The sequence below is a fragment of the Stegostoma tigrinum genome, chromosome 1 (genome assembly GCF_030684315.1).
Source record: "Stegostoma tigrinum isolate sSteTig4 chromosome 1, sSteTig4.hap1, whole genome shotgun sequence".
Classification (NCBI taxonomy): Eukaryota; Metazoa; Chordata; class Chondrichthyes; order Orectolobiformes; family Stegostomatidae; genus Stegostoma; species Stegostoma tigrinum.
Genome location: NC_081354.1, coordinates 151279896 through 151300528, shown reverse-complemented (window position 1 = coordinate 151300528; position 20633 = coordinate 151279896). Strand labels below are relative to the sequence as shown.

Genomic DNA, 20633 nt, shown 5'->3' with positions numbered 1-20633 from the left:
CTTGTTTTAACACACTTTTACTTAGCCAATTCTTTAGTAACAAAAACAAAATTGCTGGAAAACCTCAGCTGGTCTGGCAGCATCTGTGGAGGTAAAAACAGAGTTAACGTTTCAAATCTGTGACCCTTCCTCAGAACTGACGTTGGCTGGGAAACTTCAGTTTCTACGCAGAAAAAGGGAGGGGAATGGGGAAGGGAGTAAAGAATAGGATAGAGCGTAAAGAAAGAGAAGAGCAGTTGTTTAGACGAAGAGTTAATAATGATCAGGCTGGGAGGGTGAATAGTTGTTAATTTTCCACTTGGGAGCCCTGCAGCCTCCTGGGCTCAATATAGAGTTCAATAATTTTAGGGCCTAAACTCTCCCATGTCCTAGTCCCCTACCCCACCCACCAGGCCTCGTTACCACATAACCTGCCGTTACACACCACCTGTTGTTAGTCACTAATATTCCCATTAACAACTATTCACCCTCCCAGCCTAATTGTTATCAAATTTTGGTCAGTCCAACTGTTCTTCTCTCTCTTTAGGCTCTATCCTATTGTTTACTCCTTACCCCATTCCCCTCCCCTTATTCTGCATATCAGCTGACATTTTCTCAGCCAAGATAATAAGGTGTAGAGCTGGAGGAACACAGCAGGCCAAGCAGCATCATAGGAGCAGGAAGGCTGACATTTCGGGCCTAGACCACCCAAGGGTCTAGGCCCGAAACGTTAGCCTTCCTGCTCCTATGATGCTGTTTGGCCTGCTGTGTTCATCCAGCTCTACACCTTATTATCTCGGATTCTTCAGCATCTGCAACTCCTATTATCTCTGATACAATTTTCCCAGCCAACATCAGTTCTGAGGAAGGGGCACCAGACCCAGAATGTTAACTCTGATTTTGTCTTCACAGATGCTGCCAGAGCTGCTGACCTTTTCCAGCAACTTTGTCTTTGTTCATGATTTACAGCATCTGCTGTTCTTTCAGTTGTTATCTAATTCTTTAAATCTTACTAGGTTAATTTTTCTTCATCAAATTGATATCAAACTTACCAGTAAAACTAGTGTGGAAGCAAAACATTGCTGAAGATAAAAGAAGCAAGATGATAAATGAGGAATTACTTGGAGCACTGGTCCTTTGAATAAAACAACACTACAGTAATTTACAGTAAACATCATTGTACTAAAAATACTAAAATTGCTTTTTCCATGTTATTTGGTCTTTGCAGATTTCTTCAACTGGATGCTGACGAGCTTTGCCATACAAAATAGTATCCCTGTCCTGTTTCGCGCTAAGAACACTGTGAGATCATATTCAGTGATAAATGGGATCCGAGTGCTGAGTTTACTCTGGATAATTTCAGGACATGTCTGTCATTTCATTTTATTTAATAATCTAGGTACAGTGGATTACTTGTGCATATGTATCCTTTTGTATATTTTATATTGTTTATTTTGAAACATTCACTTAGAACAGAGGGAAAATTTGACAGAAAAATATTAATACTACTCCTAATTAAAAAAAGATTGGGTTGTCATGATCTACTTCTGTAAATAATTTTTTCTTATATGACATGCAGGCAAAGTAACAATGGAAGTATAAAGTTAATAGGTGCCACGTTTAAAGGGAATATTTTCTCCAACAATTAACTGATGTCTACAATTGAATTTCAAGCAAAGCAATTAATTGGTTTTGATAGGTAGCTCAGATAAATATCTATTACAGACATTGAGGATTTTGGCAATAAGGACAATAACAGATTATCATCCACTCTAGGGAGCATCAGGAATAATATTCTTCATTTGTTATTCTAAAGCAGAGCAATATGTTATATTGGCCATGTAAAATGATTCGCCTTTATTCAGCCAATTTGATTTTCTGTCTGTTAGTGCAATATTTTTAATGAGTAAATGAGCACAAAAAGATAAAATTAGTTCTATGATGTTCACTTGCTACCAGTACTGAGGGTATTTCACTTGCAGAATAGGGCAAGCAGAGTTAGACTGTATATTACAAGAAACTGTCATCATTCAGTGTCTTTGGGGACTGGAGAAAAACTTTCAGAGATTTACGTTCTTGAAAATTATTTTTGCTGTAAGTTTCCTTTCTCGACAGATTGAGTGCAACGAGTATAATCCTTGAGAGGTCAAAATGTACTAGGTCATGGAAGATGTCAAGCTGTATTCTCTAAGCTTTATGTGAAGCAAATAGCTTGCTCCGTATGCTTATATCATACTTAAAAAATCATACATTTATCAGAGATAGTAGGAACTGCCAATGTTGGAGAATCTGAGATAACAAGGTGTAGAGCTGGATGAACACAGCAGGCCAGGCAGCACCAGAGGAGCAGGAAGGCTGACTTTTTGGGTTTTTTCTGAAGAAGGATACAAATCCGAAATTCCAGAAATACTCAGGTGCAGCATCCCTGAATACTATGGGCAATTTCCTGTGGCCAATCCACCCTAACCTGGCGATCTTTGGACTGTGAGAGGAAACCGGAGCACCCAGAGAAAACCCACGCAGACAGTTGCCTGAAGGTAGAACTGAACCCGGGTCCCTGGCGCTGTGAGGCAGCGGCAGCAAGGCTAACCACTGAGCCACTGTGTGTCAGCTTTCCTGTTCCTTCGATGCTGCGTGGCCTGTTGTGTTCATTCAGCTCTTTATCTTGTTATCTCATACATTTAATAGATCGAGTTTAATAACCTCAAAAGTATATATTTGTTCATTTCCTTTAGATAATCCAGTACAGTGGTTGGTGTCTGTCCCAAATAATGTCCTTTATATTTTCTCTCTTGGCGGTCCATTCTATTTGGCAGTGGATAGTTTGTTCCTGATTAGGTGAGTTAAACAGTTTCATTGTAACAGGCGAACTGTGGTGTAACTTTTACTGCTTTAGTAACTCCTCGCCTGCAAAAAAAAAATCACAGGCAACTGACTGGAGCTGTGCAGGCATTGATGAGGAAAAGGAGAAGAGCTTGGTTATGATTACTGACAGTTCACTAAGCATTACCTACCATCAACAAGCTGATCAAGCACTGGGATCCTCAATGTTTGTTCCTCAAGGCTGAATTAAATTCTGTTTCGCATTGTGTGTATTACTGGTGAAGATGTATTTTAAATATCACATGAAACATGTCTGACACAGTCCTAGAGAAGATTGCACTGCAGTTCCATTCTTCCTTCTCAATTGGGAGATTGTGTCTGATACATTTCTGCATTATGTCAGTAAAATGTCAGGTATTAGTTTTTCTGGCAATCTAATGATGATTTAGATTGCGACTTCAGACTGGCAAATGTATTTACTGTTTTGGAGGTGATGCAAAATGAATGCATTTTCTCTCTGAGTATAAACCATTGCTAAGTAGCTAGATGAACAATCCATTCATCCTAGGAAGTATACATGATTAGCCCAAGCATCAAGTTTTCTTCTGGGAGATAATAGGAACTGCAGATGCTGGAGAATTTGATATAACAAGGTGTGGAGCTGGATGAACACAGCAGGCCAAGCAGCATTTTAGGAGCAGGAAAGCTGATGTTTTGGGGAAGCGTCTACGCCCGAAACGTCAGCCTTCCTGCTCCTAAGATGCTGCTTGGCCTGCTGTGTTCATCCAGCTCTACACATTGTTATCTCAAGTTTTCTATTGCCTGTCCCTAGTTGCACATGAGAAGTTGGTGGTGAGCTGCCTTTTTGAACCACTGTGGTACATGTGTTGTAGATAGGCCTCCAATGCAGTTAGGTAGGACATTCTATGTTTTTGACCCAGCAACAGTGAAGGAATAGTGATATTTTTCCAAGGCAGGATGGTGAGTGGCTTAGAGAGAAACTTGCAGGTGGTGGTGCTCCCATGTATCTGCGACCTTTGTCCCTCAAAATGGATGTGAGTTTGGGAGTTACTGTCTAACATGCTCTTTAGCATGTTTCTAATGTTGTTGGGTAGCTCGGGGTCTCGGATTAGTATCGGAAGTTCTGAAGAGTGCAATGGGAATAAAGAATGAATCAGATCGATCCAATTGTCATTACAGGACAGCATCATTTCAACCAAAGTCTAACAAAAAGGAAAAGAGGTCACAAGCTTCACACAGGTGAACAATGGACATGAGGTAGACTGTAGGATATAAAGGTTAGGGTGTACCAGCCAATGAACCCTATGCTTGAGTACGCCAAGCTATGAGAGTTCAGATACAGGTCACCTGATTTAAGTAATGCTAGTGAATTCCTTCACAACTGGGAGCAGATCCTGCACACCCACCAAACAGAAGAGACTGCTTCCTGTGGTAATACCCAACTCTCTGTATTTGGCAAAGCAGCCTTTTAAATTCCAGGCTGCATCTATTAACACTCAAAAACTATGGACAGCTTGCCCCAGACATCTATTTGGCCCTGATCCTCTCGACTATGGAGCATCAGAGTCAAGATGTGTGACTGAAGGTGTACTTTGAGACACTGCTGTCATCCTGATATGCTGATGCACACCTAATTGAACTTCCCATGGGCAATTCCCCTTATCCCTGGGTCACTCCACAGGTGGTTTCCAGTTCTACTGACAGAAAATCTTCTCACATGATGCATCTCCCCACTGCATTTCCATCAGACTGTGGCTCAGCAAATTCATAGCAGGAGGATCCTCTCCAGGGCACCTTCCCATGGGCAGAACTGATATTGTCTAGACCTGATTGAGACAAGCAGAGAAGGCTATTATACTTGATGTATCTGGTCCCTTGACAGGAATGACCAGTACATAGTCCCTCTGGGATAGAGTCCTGTCTTCACACTGAAGAAACTATACAATTATATTACAGTTAAGAATGATGAAAGTATTGTGACAGCCTGTAAAATTAGATACTAAGACATTAACCTTTGGTAATTTTAATAAGCAAGAAAAATCCTATATGGTTAAAAATACAACAGTGACCATGAACAAATGCCAATTTGTATTATGATCTTTTTCAGTGGTTTGCTGAGTGCAAGAACACTATTAAATATGCATCATCAACCTGAGAAAGGTCTGACCTTCAAAATTCTAAAGGACTATGTTATTAGGAGATTACAGAGGTAAGGAGCTGTTTAATATCATTGGCCACCTAACAGTTTAAGACCCAATGCTTCAGCTATTGCTGCATTGTTAGAGATGTTGCCTTTCCAATGAAACATTAACAGAAATGTTTTCTGTCTTTTTAAATGGATGAAATAGATTCCCTCCATATCTGTTCAAAGAAGCAAAGGAAAGTTCTTTCCAAATGTTCTCGCCAATATCTACCGCTGATAATACAACTAATCCCTCAGTGAAGTTTCATTATTTATTAAGGTCCAGGCAGGATACCTCAGATCATAAAGCACCCATGTGAGGGGGAATGAGCTAGCTCTTTTTCTTTATTCATTCACTCCCGTAGTTGGCCACAATAAACCTAATTTGAAAAGGATCCCTTCCATTTGGATACCCCTCTCCCTGACCAAATAAACTTACGTTTCAAAAGCATTCATTTTATCAGGCTTCCTTAAGTTAACAAAGCGTGTGTTTATTACTTACTAAATGCATTAAGAAATGTCTCCCTGCTATAAAAAGGATGTTGTGAAACTTGAAAAGATTCAGAAAAGATTTACAGGGATATTGCCAGGGTTGGAGGGTTTGGCTGTAGGGAAAGGCTGAATCGGCTGGGGCTATTTTCCCTGGAACGTCAGAGGCTGAGGGATGACCTCATAGAGGTTTATAAAATCATGAGGGGCATGGATAGAGTAAATAACCAAGGCTTTTTCTCCAGGGTAGGGGAGTGTAAAACTAGAGAACATAGGTTTAAGGTGAGAGAGAAAAGATTTAAAAGGAATCTAAGGGCCAACTTTATCACACAGATGATGGTGCATGTATGGAATGAGCTGCCAGAGGAGGTTGTGGAAGCAGATGCAATTACAATTTAAAAGGCATCTAGATGGGTATATGAATAGGAAGAGTTTAGAGGGATATGGGCCAAAAGCTGGGACTTGATTAATTTCGGATTCCGAGCTGTGCAACTCAATGACTCTATGAGTTTACATAATAACACAATACATACTCATAGATTAGGAATAAGAAGTGAGTTCAAAGAAAGTTAAAAGTAAAAAATAAACAGATCTATATCTGAGTCAAACATGAAGGGTAGATCGTAAAATGTTGAGGACATTACATTGAATGGCATAGGGAGCATTGATATTTGTTATTGAACAATTGGTTTTTAGATTCTTGGTTTCTCAGGTTAGCTTGAGATTCTGTTGTCCTCGTTCCCTTCAATGGTGGTTAGCTAGCAGCGGTGAGTGTGAGCTAACATTGTTTTCTTTTCTTGGCTTGCAGTGCAGGGCTGCTTTATGGCAATTCTCAAGCAATCACCTTCACAGCACATTGGTACACACACTAGTATGTCAGGCCACTAACACATTTAGACCAACAGGGCAGCTTTTTTTAATCATCTCTTTCTGAGAAAGATAAAACAGGAACATCTCTGCTGGAGATGGCTTCCTGCTGACAGGGTGGTGGATAGTCAACTCATTATCCGCCAACTTTTACACTTCTAAGATGGGCTTGGCCTGCTGTGTTCATCCAGCTCCACACTTTGTTATCTCGGATTCTCCAGCATCTGCAGTTCCCATTATCCCTTCTTTGTTGGTCTTTCAGTTTGAATTTCTCCGAATCTGTACAGGAATGATCTATAATAGAGCCACATGGGGCTCTACCAGACAAGTCACTGAAGTTATATCCACAGTCATCTTTTGAATGTAACAGTCCTCAATACTTAAAGAAAAAAAACAAATGTTGGATTTAAGCATTTGATATATGTGTAAGTACTTTGGAGTCCTGATCCATCACCATGATGCTGAACAAACATTGCTGAAACCAGTCATGAGCTTCATTCATTGTTATTTGCAGAAGAGTCATGTGAGCAAATTGACTGCCATGTTACCATGTGGCTGTAAGATATAGGAGAAGAAGTAGGCCATTCAGACCATCAAGTCAGTTCTGACATTCAACGAGTTCTTGCTGATCTGATAATACTCAACTCTATATAACAGTGCCCATAATTCAAAACTACATCATGACACCATGAAAAGCATTACATAAGCACAGGTCTTTCTTCTTAATTTCTTATGTTGTTTGCTCTCCTATGCAACTCTTTTGTTAAACTGGCCATTCCAAAGAAGAGCCATATTGGATTGAAATATTAACAGGTTCTATCTCCTTGATACATTTTTCTAGCACTTTATGTTTTTATTTAATTTCCAGCATTCTTGGCTTTGACCCGGTGACTCTGAAGGTCAGGGAGTGACTTTCACTTCTAATTACACAAAATCATATAATATTTAAATTGAATTTCAATTTTGAAGTATAATTATTTGTTTCATAAGGACATGTAGCAGCTAAATTGAACACAGACATCTCAGCTCCAGGACATTCTTGTAGGAGCTCATGAGGGTACTGTGCTTAGTCACTATTGGACCCCAAGTGCTTTATACATGCATACATATTATTTATTTTTACTTTGTATTCTTGTGGGCATTTATTTGATAGATGTTCATTATGTCTCCAACTTGAAATGACTCAGAGACAAACCACTGCAAATCTCATCGCAACATATGACACAGATTTATAAAGACATAACTTTGTGATGCTATCCCTAGCAAATTTGTTGCTACACTTCTGAAAACTGGAAGCATGTGACTCATTGCATGTCCGCTAGGAATACTAGTGAATAGATGTATCCTGACCTACTTGAATACATGCTCCTCCTCTTCATTGACGAATACATTGCAGAGTTGTTGTGGTGAAGCAAGCATAGTCTACTACAGAGGGATTTGGATTTATAGAAACAGTAGCGCTGTTGTCACTCCTTCTTTCTCATTCAAACATTAATTCATCTTGAATGGCCTGTTTCTATCCATTAATGTTTATGTACTACTTAGGAGCAAATGAGTGCTGCCTGGATAGTTTGAAAATGTGATCAATGAATCAGATTATAGAAAAATAGCATCACCAATCTACATGTCTCAAAACCAGATGTACTGTATCAGGTATTTAAGCTAACATCCATTTTTCATGTTTGGCATTTAGTAGCCTGTGTTCTGGCATTGACTTCAGCAACTCTAGACCTCCTTTCATCATATGGTTGAGGCCACACTATCAGTTTGAGTTCAATACAAACTGGTTGACAAGAACTATGCTCAGAGTCTGGGTTCAAAGTAACATTATTTATTGTACATTGTTACTAAATATTGCAATACGTGGAGTCAAAGATATACCAGGATTTAAACTTATAGTTACTCTGGGTGAGGAACTAATCTATCTTCCTTGTGTGTTCATGCCTATTTGCTCTCACGGCACTCTCCTGTTCCACAATGTTTGAGACCAGTAGTGTTTTGTAGTGGAGTTTTGTCTTATTTGTTCGAACTCTGCCCACACTGTGCTATTTGTGCCCTGTGAGGTGCAGCTCCATTACTTCATCAAAAGGTTGCACAGCTATCCTGAAACAATTACACAACAGACAATAGCTTCTATTTGTCTTACTTCATGGAATAGCCATGACAAAAAAAAGTATATTTTTTGGTAGAAAACTTTTCAGAACGCTATTCCAATAGTTGGGAAGTGTAATAACATATTGTTGTATTCTTAAATGTGAATCTTCTATGTATGTCAATCATCTTTTTTATCCTCTTGAATGCGTTGCAATGGTAAGTCTGTTACTTATTCTTTTCTTTCGTTTTCATCATTTCTTGTCACAGACTAAGCCTGCACCTTTCCTATGGTCTTTAGTAAGATTATAGCTATTGTCAAGCTGTTTGGTTTTCAGTCATGTTATTGCTTCACCGAGGTGATCTTTTCTTTATTTATTTGTGGGGTGTGGGCATCGCTGGCTGGCCAGGATTTCTTGCCCATCCCCAGTTGCCCTTGAGAAGGTGGTGGTGAGCTGCCTTCTTGAACAGCTGCAGTCCATCTGCTGTGGGTTGTCCCACAATGCTATTAGGGAGGGAATTTCGGGATTTTTGATGCAGCAACAGTGAAGGAACTGCAATATGTTTCCATGCCAGAATGGTGAGTGGCCTGGCGGGGAACTTGGATGTGGTAGTATTCCCATATATCTGCTGCCCTTGCCCTTCTAGATGGAAGTGGTCATGGTTTAGGTGGTGCTGCCTGAGGATCTTTGGTGAATTTCTGCAGTGCATCTTGTAGATAGTACACACTGCTGAAACGGAGTGTCAGTGGTAGAGGAAGTGGATGCTTTGGATGTAATGCCAGTCAAGTGTGCTGCTTCTCCTGGATCGTGTCAAGCTTCTTCAGTGTTTTTGGGGCTGCACTCATGCAGGCCAGAGGGGAGCATTCCATCACACTCCTGACTTGTGCCTTGTAGATGGTGGGCAGGCTTTGAGGAGTCAGGAGGTGAGTTACTTGCCACAGTATTCCCGGCTTCTGGCCTGCTTTGGTGGCCATTGCATTTATGTGGTGAGTCCAGTTGAGTTTCTGTCAAAGATAACTCCCAGGATGTTGATAGTGGGTGGTTCAGTGATGGTAACACCATTGAATGTCAAGGAGCAGTGGTTAGATTGTCTCTTATTGGCGATGGTCACAGCCTGGCATTTGTGTGGCATGAATGTCACTTGCCAATTGTCAGCCTAAACCTGGATATTGTCCAGATCTTGTTGCATTTGAACATGGACTGCTTCAGTATCTCACGAGATTTCAGCAAGGTGTTCGATAAGGTTCCCAACAGTAGGCTATTGTACAAAATGTGGAGGAATGGGATTATGGGAGATATAGCAGTTTGGATCGGAAATTGGCTTGCTGAAAGAAGACAGATGGTGGTAGTTGATGGGAAATGTTCATCCTGGAGACCAGTTGCTAGTGGTGTATCGCAAGGGTCAGTGTTGGGTCCACTGCTGTTTGTCATTTTTATAAATGACCTGGATGAGGGCGTAGAAGGATGGGTTAGTAAATTTGCAGACGACACTAAGGTTGGTGGAGTTGTGGATAGTGACAAAGGATGCTGTAGGTTGCAGAGAGACATAGATAAGCTGCAGAGCTGGGCTGAGAGGTGGCAAATGGAGTTTAATGCGGACAAGTGTGAGGTGATGCACTTTGGTAGGAGAAACTGGAAGGCAAAGAACTTGGCTAATGGTAAGATTCTTAGCAGTGTAGATGAGCAGAGATGTCTCGGTGTCCATGTACACAGATCCTTGAAAGTTGCCACCCAGGTTGACAGGGTTGTTAAGAAGGCATACAGTGTTTTAGCTTTTATTAATAGAGGGATCGAGTTCCGGAACCAAGAGGTTATGCTGCAGCTGTACAAAACTCTGGTGCGGCCGCACTTGGAGTATTGTGTACAGTTCTGGTCACCGCATTATAAGAAGGATGTGGAAGCTTTGGAAACGGTGCAGAGGAGATTTACTAGGATGTTGCCTGGTATGGAGGGAAGGTCTTACGAGGAAAGGCTGAGGGACTTGAGGCTGTTTTCATTAGAGAGAAGAAGGTTGAGAGGTGACTTAATTGAGACATATAAAATAATCAGAGGGTTAGATAGGGTGGATAGGGAGAACCTTTTTCCTAGGATGGTGATGGCGAGCATGAGGGGGTATAGCTTTAAATTGAGGGGTGAAAGATATCGGACAGATGTCAGAGGTAGTTTCTTTACTCAGGGAGTAGTAAGGGAATGGAACGCTTTGCCTGCAACGCTAGTAGATTCGCCAACTTTAAGTACATTTAAGTCATCCTCGGACAAACATATGGACATACGTGGAATAGTGTAGGTTAGATGGCCTTCAGATCGGTATGACAGGCGGCACAAAATCGAGGGCCGAAGGGCCTGTACTGTGCTGTAATGTTCTATGTTCTATGAGACACAAATGGTGCTGAACATTGTGCAATCATCGGCAAACATCCCCTATTCTGATCTTATGATGGAACTATGCCCCCTCGTGCTCGCCATCACCATCCTAGGAAAAAGGCTCTCCCTATCCACCCTATCTAACCCTCTGATTATTTTATATGTTTCAATTAAGTCACCTCTCAACCTTCTTCTCTCTAATGAAAACAGCCTCAAGTCCCTCAGCCTTTCCTCGTAAGACCTTCCCTCCATACCAGGCAACATCCTAGTAAATCTCCTCTGCACACTTTCCAAAGGGAAGATCATTGATGATACAGCTGAAGATGGTTGGGCCTAGGACACTACCCTGAGGAACTCGTGCAGAGATGTCCTGGAGCTGAGATGATTGACCTCCAACAGCCACAACCATCTTCCTATGTGTCAGGTATGACCCCAACCACCAGAGAGTTTGCCCCGTTACCCATTGATTCAAGTTTTGCCAGGGCTCTGTGATGCCACGCTCGGTCGAATGCAGCCTTGATGTCAAGGGCTGTCACTCTCACTTCACTTCTGGAATTCAACTCTTTTCTCCATGTTTGATCCAAGACTCCAATGAGATCTGGAGCTGGGTGGCCTGGGCAGAGCTCAAACTGGGTGTCACTGAGCAGGTGCTGCTTGATAGCACTGCTGATGACATCTTTCATCATTTTACTGATGACCGAGAGTAGACTAATGGGGCGGTGATTGGCCGGGTTGGATTTGTCCTGCTTTTTGTGTACAGGACATACTTGGGCAATTTTCCACATTGCCGGGTAGATACCAGTGTTGTAGCTGTACTGTGACAGCTAGGCTAGGGGAGTGGCTAATTCTGGAGCACAACTCTTCAGTAGTATTGCCGGAATGTTGTCAGGGCCCATAGCCTTTGAAGTATCCACCATCTCCAACCGTTTCTTGATATCATGTGCAGTTAATCAAATAGCCTGAAGACTGATATCGGTAATTCTGGGGACAACTGGAGGAGGCTGAGATGGATCATCCACTCGGCACTTCTGGCTGAAGATTGCTGAAAATGCTTCATTCCATCAAGTAAAGGTTTCCTAGTTTTCTGTTAACTACCTGCTTGCAGGTTACTTAACCCATTGTCTTTCTGTCTGTGATTGGACTGTCTATTGATACTTTTCTGCAACTCTACATGTCGATCAAGGATCTGCACCCTCATCTCTTCTCTTCAGAAATACTAACTAACTAGCTGTCACTCCCAGATTTTTCTGCTCAAACATCCGAGGTCCAGGCATTTTGTCATTCATTCGTACTTTCTGATATCTGCTGTGTGTTAGATGATCAAGAAGGTGGTTGACTCTTAACTGTCTCCCTGGACATTTGGGATGGAGAATAATTTCTGGCCCAACCAGTAATACCCATATCCTGTGAATAAATCAAAGAAAAGCCCATGGGCAATATGATATTTTTGTTCAAATTTGTTCACAAAGGTAAGTTCAGGGACTCTGAGCCTTATAACTCACAACGCTCTTCAGTATCAATGGTAAGACTTGTCCATTTTAATTAGAATAATCAGCTGTTGCACCAAGTGAAAATTATCAGATGACACATTGATGCCAAGATTAAATCTATGTGCTCCTTTTAGAAACAGGAAAGTTACATCCTAGAGCTCATCTCAGCTGATGACTTACTGAATAAGAGAATATCCTGAAACAATTTGCTAAGAAAAATTCTCTGTCAATTAGACAAGTTGTCTAAGATAATTTGTTCTTAAAAGTCTCAAGGATGGTAATAGTTTGATTCAACTTAATAAGCTAGAGCGTACACAACATGTACTTTGTTAGTATTGAAGTACATGTCATTTGCTGCCCTCCTGATTTATCTATTTACAGTAGAATTTCAGAAAACGTTTTGTGTCAATTTCAACACGTGTGATCCCCTGCACATAAAAGACATGGTAGGAATTCTGCTCTCCACCCCCATTAATGTCAAATAAATGTGTTATGAAGCTTTAGAGATAGTAGGAACTGCAGATGCTGGAGAATCTGACATAACAAAGTGTAGAGCTGGATGAACACAGCAGGCCAAGCAGCATCAGAGGAGCAGGAAGGCTGATGTTTCGGGCCTAGACCCTTCTTCCAAATGGGGGAGGGGAAGGGGGTTCTGAAATGAGTAGGGAGAGAGGGGGAGGTGGATAAAAGATGGATAGAGCAGAAGATAGGTGGAGAGGAAACAGACAGGTCAAAGAAGCAGGGATGGGGCCAGTAAAGGTGAGTGTAGGTGGGGAGTTAGGGAGGATATAGGCCAGTCCAGGGAGGACAGACAGGCCAAGGGGGCAGGATGAGGTTAGTACGTAGGAGATAGGGTTGGGGCTTGAGGTGGGAGGAGGGGATAGGTGGGAGGAAGGACAGGTTAGGGAGGCAGGGACAAGCTGGGTTGGTTTTGGGATGCGGTAGGAGAAAGGAAGATTTTGAAGCTTGTGAAGTCCACATTGATGCCATTGGGCTGCAGGGTTCCCAAGCAGAATATGAGTTGCTGTTCCTGCAACCTATGGGTGGCATCGTTGTGGCACTGCAGGAGGCCCAGGATGGACATGTCATCTAAGGAATGGGAGGGGGAATTGAAGTGGTTCGCGACTGGGAGGTGCAGTTGTTTATTGCGAACCAAGTGTAGTTGTTTTGCAAAGAGGTCCCCAAGCCTGGAGCATGCCAGGACCTCATGCTCCAAGTTTTAAAATGCCAGACAGGGGTTTACCCACACCATCAGAAACTGACCAGTTCATGCATTTGGATAAAGAGTGTGGAGTCAGCTGTGGCTGTAGGCACCAACTCTACTCCCTAAATGGTTCAGTGGGGTTGATGGGGACTGAGCACTTGGCAAGGGGCATCCTTTAGCCTTCCGCAGATGTCAGGAAGAGTGGGCACTTATCACCTGTGTTAAGATTGGCGTTGACACCCATCTGATATTGTCAGGACAGAACAGCAGGAGACAAGGTGCCAAAAACAATTGATTGTTCAGCTACTCAGAAGGAAGGCTTCAGCTACCAACAGGAAGATAAGTGTCAGATTTCAGGCCCTTTGGTGATGCAGGAATGGAAATGCTCTGGGCAGTGGGAGGTATTGTGAGGAAACAGAAGGGCAACAAGGCAACAAAGATAAACCCAGGGATGGAACTAACCAGAGGTGACAGACAACATGTGCTGCAGGAATCTATGACTCCTGGAAAATGGAAATGGACATTTCTGCCTTCATTGCCAAAGACGTCACACCGTGCAGCACTGATCTCCATATCCTGCTCATAGCAATCGGAACTAATATGATATGATGTAACTCAGGGAGTTATTTCTTCACAATCAGCCACTGCTGCTAACCTAAATCTGTTCTGCCATCATAATCTCCCATAAATGCTTTTATGGGCATATTACCTTCTGCAGGGATTCTTATTGATGTGAAGGTATTCATGTTAGCTCTCATAACATAAGGACAAGACTTTTGTAAATATTGCCAAAGGATTCAATAGACTTTTCTTACAGTTCCTGATTTCTCTATACATTACAATCACAGGAAACTTTTTGACTGGGCAAGCTAAGCAATTTAGATATAAACTGTAGCATGCTACACTCAGCATATCATGCCGCAAATGAACTCAAAGATGGAGCCTGAAACATTCTTATGATTAGATCACACGACATGATACAGGGACAGCATCACAGCATGTCTTTTAAAGTGATATCACTCATTAGACATGACTTATAATGCAGCATTCCTCTCTCCAAGAGTCCCAGACAGGTGCATGTGGTTGTATCTAGATTTGTGTTGTCAATTCAATAATTATACAAACGGATAAAACAGAGTAACAAGATTAGAATTTCAGTACAATGGTTTGTGGTTTGACAACTTGCCCTGACCTGGTGAACGTAAAACCATTTGGAGAGATATATATTATTCTCCATTACTCTCAGTTTACAACATGACCGTCTTGCTGTTGGTTGCTCATCACACAGTCATCATTAGTTTTTTCTTCCTCCCTTTCTCTATGTGTAGTCAGTGTGTCATTCAATGGCCTGAGCTGGCTCCTGTGCCTTTGCAGCTAAGCAGCATGATCAATAATGACATTGTACAATCTGAGCTGGTGTGACCTTTTTGAAACTTTATATTGCATCCTGATATGTGAGGCAGGGTTTCTGAGTCATGCCCTCAGTCTAATGCATCCTTATGGCGGTTCTTTATCTGCTCACTGGTAGTATATCTGCTTCATTCTCCTCTGTCATTGAACAAGGCAGTCATGTGGTTCTTTCATTCTCTCCTCAGTAGGTGTGGTTGGAATCTTATTAATGGCTCGACGGCATAAATCCGTGTATACTTGGAACCCTGCCACTGCTTGGCCATTCATAGCAACCAGGTTCAAGATTTCGAGAAGCAAAGTTGAATTTGCACTGCAATCTGACTGTGCCACTGCATGGAATTAATGATCTATTAAATGCTGTGAGGCAGTCTTTAGTACCTTGGAGGGCCATTTGTTGGAGTATATGTCTTTTAGAGCATCTAGTGGTAACGTATTGGCACTAGTGCCCGTACTAATTTTGGTTTATAAGTGTGTCAATTTGACTTTCAACAATATACAACAGTGATGGTAGTCACATGTGCGAAAGGTTAACATTAAGAAAAGCTTTGTCATCTTCTGAAATGTACTTTTTATTTTTTTTCATTTTGCACTTAATTTATGTTTGTACACATTTTAAATACAGCCCTTGATGCCTGCATTGTGGCATTGCACCGACTTGTTTATTAGTTGTGCCTTGTTCCTGTGTGATGATGTTGTGGCTTTAAGAGGTGTATTTCTGGTTTCTTTTAAGAGAGATTGAACAAAAAGCCCCGCGCAGTCTGTGGCGATGTAAACAGCTTGTAAAGACTTGGATAACAAAGTGTGGAGCTGGATGAACACAGCAGGCCAAGCAGCATCTCAGGAGCACAAAAGCTGACGTTTCGGGCCTAGACCCTTCATCAGAGAGTCTCTGATGAAGGGTCTAGGCCCGAAACGTCAGCTTTTGTGCTCCTGAGATGCTGCTTGGCCTGCTGTGTTCAACCAGCTCCACTCTTTGTTATCTTGGATTCTACAGCATCTGCCGTTCCCATTATCACTGATACAATTGTAAAGACTTGGGTTTTTTTAATATTAGAACAATGGAAGCTGCCAGGATGGGTGTGGCCAGCTATCATAGATCAGGATATCTCTTTTTTTAGCTTTTAGATTCAGCAGAAGCTGCTGGAGTCTAGCAGAAGTAGAAACTACTGTTTCAGTCCCTTCGTTACAGATAGAAGCTGGGATTTCTCTTCCTACTGTAGGCATTGTCTGTGAGAAAATCTGATTTCTGAAGTTGTTTTTTTGTTAAGGGGTCTTTTATGCGTATTAGAACGGTTAATTAGTAATAGTTACTATATCAATTATTCTGTTCAATTTTCCAATAGAATTAAGGTGTTCTAAGTTCTTTTTTTAGTATTTTAACTATAGTGTTTGAGTAAATTATATTTTGCTTAACACCAAGCAGTTTGACCAGTTGAATTGCAACTGGAACACAGGATATTACATTTGCCTTTAAAATATGAAAACATTAGGGTCTAGGCTAACTTCTTAGAATACTTTTGATGGGATCTGGACTAGCCCATAACAAAGGATCTGGCTTACTTTGGAACTTAGACATTTTGGGCATGTATGCCTAATGCCTTTTGATGTTGTATGCTTTGCAGCTGGGCAATTTTGGATAATTGTGAAAATCCACATCAATGACAGATCTTATTGGTTTTATGCACTTGATGCTGACCATCGTAATAGTGTCATCTACACATAAAGCATTTAATTGATGTTGGCCTACCTTATACTTCCTGTTGGTGTCCATCTTCCAGTAAGGCATCAACAGTATGGCTCATTCACTTGCCCAGAAGCTCTTACCTCTAGTAATCATGTAGGAATGATTAGCAATTTGCTTAGTCTCCATGGGAAGTTTTCCTAGATCGTAGAATCCCTGGAGTGCGGAAAGAGGCCATGCAGCCCCTCTCGTCTGCACTGACCTTCAAACAGCATCCCAATCAGACACCCACCCTATCCCCATAATCCCACAGCGACCATGGTTAAAAACTGAAAGAACTGCACATGCTGAAAATCCAAAACAAAACCAATTGCTGGAAAAGCTCAGCAGACCTGGCAGTGTTGATGTTTTGGATCAGGTGACCCTTCTTAAGAAGTGATGTTTAAGCTTTTGTAGTTGTTGTCTGTATGACAAAGAGTCTATAAATCTGAAGTTGACTCATACCTTGAGCTGGTCTTCAAACAATCTTCAGATCTTACGTTATTTTTATCATCCTTTGGAAAGATTAAATGTATTTGAGCTGTAAAATCCCTCCTTAATGATAGTAAAGATGTTCAGAGATCTGCTTAATCTGTGAAGAGTCCAGGCCCGAATCGTCAGCTTTCATGCTCCTCTGATGCTGCCTAGCCTGCTGTGTTCGTCCAGCTCTATACCTTGTTAACACGTAAACCAGCCTTCCATCCATTGACTCCATCTGTACATTCTGCTACCTCGGAAAAGCAACCAACATAATCAAAGATCATTCCCAGCCCGATCTACACACTCCCACCCTCTTCCATCGGGCAGAGGATATAAAGGTTTGAATGAACGCATGAACAGGTTCATCCCCACTGTTATCAAACTTTGGAATGGACCTCTCAAACATTAATGTTCATGTCTCTCTGCACCATCTCTGTAGCTGTAGCATTATTCTGCACTCCGTTCTGCTGCCCTGATGCATTTGTATGGTAAGATCTGTCTGTGTAGCGCACAAAACAACCTTTTTCATTGTATCTTGGTACATATGAGAACAAAAATCTTTCAATTAATCACCTGCAAGCCTTGAAATTATTTCTGTGTATCAAGATCTGGATCATTACTGAATATCAGGGAGAGTAAGGGTCCTAATAGCCAACCTCGTGGAACAATATTACAAACCTTTCTTCAGCCTTAAAATATCTATTAACAATTACTCTTTGAATCTGATCATTCAACCTATTGCGATCACATCGCTGCTATCGATTTTATACCATAGTATATAACCTTTCACATAGCCGCTGCTGGTTATTACTTTCTATTTTGTTTTTGATGTTCTTTACTTTTGTTTTTCCTTCCCTTGCTTCTATTTTACATTGTTTTGCTGTGTTGTAGTCTCTTTAATGAATGTTGGCACCTTTAGAGCAGTGTCTTTAATAAATGAAATGCTTGTAAAAGCAGGTGCCAGCCACTAGAGGGATTCCATATAAATGAAGGAGTGATGAGCTTTGAACAGAAGGTCACTCTGTTTAAACTGCTGGCACCCTTCGATTGCTAATTTTAGTTTTAAGATTATAAACGAGACATGCCTGGCTACTAAAATAGCTCGACAGAGGTATCCCATCATTAAATCACCCGTTACTTAATTGTGGAGAGTCCTTCACACTGAGCCAGCTCTCTCAGGGCCAGATCTCAGAGTGATCAGAACCTCTGACACTTCTGTTCTTATCTGTCAGCCAGGGCTCCCTAATAGATGGTGTTAATCAGGTCCAATTCGGGAACTCATATTCTATGAGGTCCATATAGCTGAACGCATTACAATCATTCCATTCCTACCCCTCTGAGCCCGTGGACAACAGCTGATGTCCTTTTTTGTAGCTGGTTTGTTTCAGTACCAGCTCAGGTTCTTCCAACTGTGATGGTACTTTGTCTTTAAAAGGTGTATTTTGAACGAGTTTTTCATTTATGAGGGATGGTTGAGACAGAGGTGATGAGAGGCCTGCTCAAAATCAATAGAGTAAACAGCCTGAGAGACCTTGGGTGTTCTTTTTAAAGTTAGATCAATAGAAGCAGCCTGAATGGGTGGGATCAAGCTCCTACAGAATCAGGATCTTTAGTCTTAGCTTTCTGCAGTTGCTGGCATCTTGTAACTGGATGTGGAAGCTTTTATTCCTCTCTCTGTTAGAGCTAAAAGCTGGAGTTCTCCTCCTGCTGCTAGAAATGCATATCAGGCAATCTATTTTACTGAATTTGCCTTTGCCAAGGGTGTGTCTATGGAACGTTACTATTTTGGGACAGTTAATTAGTAGTAGTTAATATATATTTTATTTTCTTAAACATTTAATAGAATTACAGTTAAGTCAATTTGTATTTTGCTTAAAGTTGATAGTCTGACAAATCAAATTGCATCTGGAAGGCAATATTTATTTATAAAATAAAAAAAGTTAGGGTCTAAGCTATGTTCTTAAGATATTTTGAGGGGCTTTGGTCTGGTCCATAACACACCTCTGCCTGTGACATAGGCAGCATGTAATGTGCCTGGAACATCTCAGAAGAAACTCATTCTCTTTCTCAGGTGGCAAAGGCAACCAGGCACCAAAATCCGCCATATGAATTGAATTCTGAGGAAGGGTCACCGGAGCCGAAATGTTAACTCTGTTTCCTCCTTCACAGATGCTGCCAGACCTGCCAAGCTTTTCCAGCAACTTTGTTTTTCTTCCTGATTTACAGCATCTGCAGTTCTTTTAGTTTTCATTTATTTTGATTGGTTCTGATTTGGATGTTGCTAAGCAATTTAATTGTTACAAACCAGATGTAGATGGACTTTCCAGGGTATGCAGTCTCCTGATACTGACCTAGGTGTTCTCTTACTCACTTTGGTTCTAGTGGGACTCTTTTGCTATCCATTTATTTGCAGCAACTTCAATGGTTTGTAGGCTCAGACCCTGAAGAAATTTCTTACTGTTTGGCTGCTGTGGGGTAACCCAGAGTCCCTTTGTACAGCATATGTCTTGAGTGAAGCTATGCTTTTGCCTTCACTCAAATGGTGTTCCCCCAGCTCAGTCAATAAAAAAACAAAAAACTGTAAATCAGAAACAAAAGCAGAAATAGCTGCTAAATCTTAACAGGTCTGGCAACATTTGTGGCGAGTAAGCAGTTAATGTTTTAGGTCCAGTGACCCTTCTTCAGAAATGGTTTCAACAAATTCTGGCTGTCATTTACTCTTTTAAAATATTTTTCCAAGAAACAATGAATCCTATCTCAGATTACTGTTTTTAAAGTTTTCCCTGTCACTAGCAATTAGGCTGACTAGTCTGTAGTGGCTATTGTTCTGTCCTCTCCTTCTGTTAGATATCCTCCACGCCATTCCCATGTCTAAGGTGTATTGGTTTACTTTGTGTTGAGCTGGAGGAACACTGCAAGCCAGACAGCATCAGAGGAGCAGGAAAATTGACGTTTCAGGTCAGGACTCTTCTTCAGACTGTGTTATCTTTGACTCCACCATTGGCATTTCTTACTATCTCTTGGTTTATTTTATCTTTGTTTCATGTTTTTTTCAACCTTAGTTGTGACTGATCTTTCAGAGCTTAGTGATGAAAAGTTATCTTAAGGTCTGCTTCTGAAACTTTCAAAGAAAACTGACAAACATTAGAGTGCCTTAATTTCTGAATTTGCTTTAACATTTAAAGACTGTATTTCCTTACATTTACTAATGTAAGAAAGTAGCAGTGAATACAAAGCAAAGAGCATTTTTTTTCTACTCATATCTACACTTTTCCTAAAATTAGCAAATGGTAGAAAATATGCCCCAAAGTGAGTCAGATCAAAAAAAAGTTACCTAAAATTAGTGCTATTAATTAAAAAAATTATAATAATGGTACATTATAAGAATAAGCACTGACAGGTGTAGGTACAACTGTCAGCATTAATCAATATGTCTCATGAAGCTGTTTCATTTGCAGTTGCCTTATTGAAGATTTTATAATTGGAGTGAATGCAATGTCAGCTCTGAGAC

At 41.1% G+C, this 20633-nt stretch overlaps 1 protein-coding gene across 1 annotated transcript in view; it reads left to right on the top strand.

Annotated features, from left to right (window-relative positions):
- The window catches only part of oacyl (O-acyltransferase like), a 58971-nt gene that overhangs the window by 13196 nt on the left and 25142 nt on the right, over positions 1 to 20633 (top strand). Inside the window, exons 7-9 of the mRNA XM_048540047.2 lie at positions 1208 to 1378; positions 2715 to 2817; positions 4931 to 5032. Coding sequence (XP_048396004.1) covers positions 1208 to 1378; positions 2715 to 2817; positions 4931 to 5032 — 376 coding nt within the window. The remainder of the gene's footprint in view (positions 1 to 1207; positions 1379 to 2714; positions 2818 to 4930; positions 5033 to 20633) is intronic.